The sequence below is a fragment of the Arachis ipaensis genome, chromosome B05 (assembly GCF_000816755.2).
Source record: "Arachis ipaensis cultivar K30076 chromosome B05, Araip1.1, whole genome shotgun sequence".
Lineage (NCBI taxonomy): Eukaryota > Viridiplantae > Streptophyta > Magnoliopsida > Fabales > Fabaceae > Arachis > Arachis ipaensis.
Genome location: NC_029789.2, coordinates 149,083,502 through 149,085,689, shown reverse-complemented (window position 1 = coordinate 149,085,689; position 2,188 = coordinate 149,083,502). Strand labels below are relative to the sequence as shown.

The 2,188-nt window shown below is 31.3% G+C and overlaps 1 protein-coding gene across 1 annotated transcript; it reads left to right on the top strand.

Annotated features, from left to right (window-relative positions):
- On the top strand, positions 340-2,188 carry LOC107644988 (ras-related protein Rab7). Its single transcript, XM_016348981.2, has 7 exons — positions 340-534; positions 621-647; positions 889-988; positions 1,081-1,227; positions 1,648-1,728; positions 1,800-1,945; positions 2,095-2,188. Exons 1-7 carry the CDS (start codon positions 482-484, stop codon positions 2,156-2,158), a joined length of 618 nt encoding a protein of 205 aa, XP_016204467.1. The 5' UTR covers positions 340-481; the 3' UTR covers positions 2,159-2,188.

The following is a 2,188-nucleotide window of genomic DNA, read 5'->3' as shown; positions in this document are numbered from 1 at the left end:
AAATGTTGATATGCATGTTTTAATATATTAATTATAATTCTATTATATAAAAATATTACTTGTTTATATATATATATATATATATATATATATATGCTGTTAAATTTTTTTTAATATATATTTTATATTTTAATGAATATTTTATACTAGTGATTAATTTATTGGTTGAATTTTAGTGTATATATAACATGCTAGTTATTATACATGAGCTGCGATCTACGTGTATAATATGCATCACATGCATGATAGATCCCTTTTAAGTTAATAATTTTGACACCATATTAACGTTTTGAATCTATGATGGATCCTTTTAAAGCTTAAAAAAAGAATAAAGAAAAAGAGAGAGTAAAAAGTGAAAACAAAACTGAATAATATTTTCTTTCTCAATAACAATGAGAATTTAGTTAATAAAAGATAACTGCCATCAATTATTACCAAATCAATAAGAAAGAAGGAGAACAATCGAATCTTGAGAGCAATCATGTCAATGCGGAGGCGAACTTTGCTCAAAGTCATTGTTCTTGGCGATAGCGGGTACTCCTTCTTCTTCTTTCTTAGGGTTCCTCTTCTCTTCTATTCCATTCACTAACCTTACATTTTTCCAATTCATTGTTTCTTAGGGTTGGAAAGACCTCCTTGATGAATCAGTATCCTTTTCATTTTCATTGCTGCATCATTTTATTTATCAGCATTGCATTAATTTAATGATTGTTTTTAATTATGATAACTACCATTCTTAATTGTGGCTAGTTTATTTAGCATACACTGTACCATAGAATATGTTTGCTTCAGCTGAATGTTTGAAGATATTTAGTTTAGGTAAGGTAACTTTTTGTGCTTAAATCTCTCTTGAAGTGAGCATATGCAGAATCTTAACTGTTAGTATAGATATGTTCATAAGAAGTTTAGTCAGCAATATAAAGCTACAATTGGTGCTGATTTTGTCACTAAAGAACTCCAGATTGACGACAGGCTCGTCACTCTACAAGTGGGTTTTCTGGTTCAATTCAATGGTATTTTTGAGTTCTTTATTTATTTTTAATGTAATTGTTTATGTTACATCTTATGTCTGCTTGGAAGATATGGGATACTGCAGGGCAAGAGAGATTTCAGAGTCTCGGAGTTGCATTTTATAGAGGGGCAGATTGCTGTGTTTTAGTCTATGATGTTAATGTCATGAAGTCCTTTGATTCCCTCGAAAACTGGCACGAGGAGTTTCTCAAACAGGTTCTTTAGTTCTTTGTTTTTCTCTTATTTTTTATTTTACTCTTGGTACTTTGCTAATTTGCTCAGAGTCTTGTTTGCATTTACATTTGCTTCATATTTTATAGATTCTTATTGATGACAAAGCGTACTCCTCTAGTTTAATTTGCTCATTGTACTGTCTGTGTATACTAGTGCATCCAAGTTTCATTATGTTCTGAAAACTCATGGTATGGAAATAGATCTAGCAGATTAGCAGAATAAAGAAAAAGCCTTTACATTTAGGCTTCTTAGTTTATCTCTGATTAGAAATCTAATTTTTAGTAATTGAATTATTCCTAATGCATCTCATGTTCGACAGTGTTTTGTTTGGTATAAATTCAATTATATTCAGGAACTTCTTACTTGGAAAACTTCAGCTATAGTTCGCATTTTGTTGCGCAGGCAAACCCTTCTGATCCAAGGATGTTTCCTTTTACAGTGCTTGGAAACAAGATTGATATTGATGGTGGGAATAGTCGAGTGGTAGCTACACATCATTGTCCTTCTATGTTTCTTTATCTTCCGTATAGATGTCTAATTAATCTTCTATACAGGTATCTGAGAAGAAAGCAAAGGACTGGTGCACTTCTAAAGGGAATATTCCCTATTTTGAGACTTCCGCAAAAGAGGACTACAATGTTGATGCTGCATTTTTATGCATTGCGAAGACTGCTCTATCTAATGAATATGACCAAGACATGTAAAATTTATCTTTGATATACATTTACACATTAATAATATCATGATTTGGATGTGTGATTGGTATGTTGTCTAAAAGAATATGGTTAAAATATTTTATCTTTATTTTGAAGTGCTAACTAGAATCTAATATTTCAAAAACTGTTACAGATATTTTCAAGCTATGCCTGAGACTGTTCCAGATAACGAGCAAAGTGGCGGGTGCGCATGCTAATTTCTTATCCTCTTAATGCCATGGCTAAAA

Excerpts from the sequence above, each read along its gene's own strand:
- LOC107644988 (XM_016348981.2), top strand. The coding sequence starts at position 482 with ATGTCAATGCGGAGGCGAACTTTGCTCAAAGTCATTGTTCTTGGCGAT. Across the intron at positions 989-1,080 it reads ACAGGCTCGTCACTCTACAA|ATATGGGATACTGCAGGGCA; the intron begins GTGGGTTTTCTG and ends TCTGCTTGGAAG. Across the intron at positions 1,729-1,799 it reads ATGGTGGGAATAGTCGAGTG|GTATCTGAGAAGAAAGCAAA; the intron begins GTAGCTACACAT and ends TCTTCTATACAG.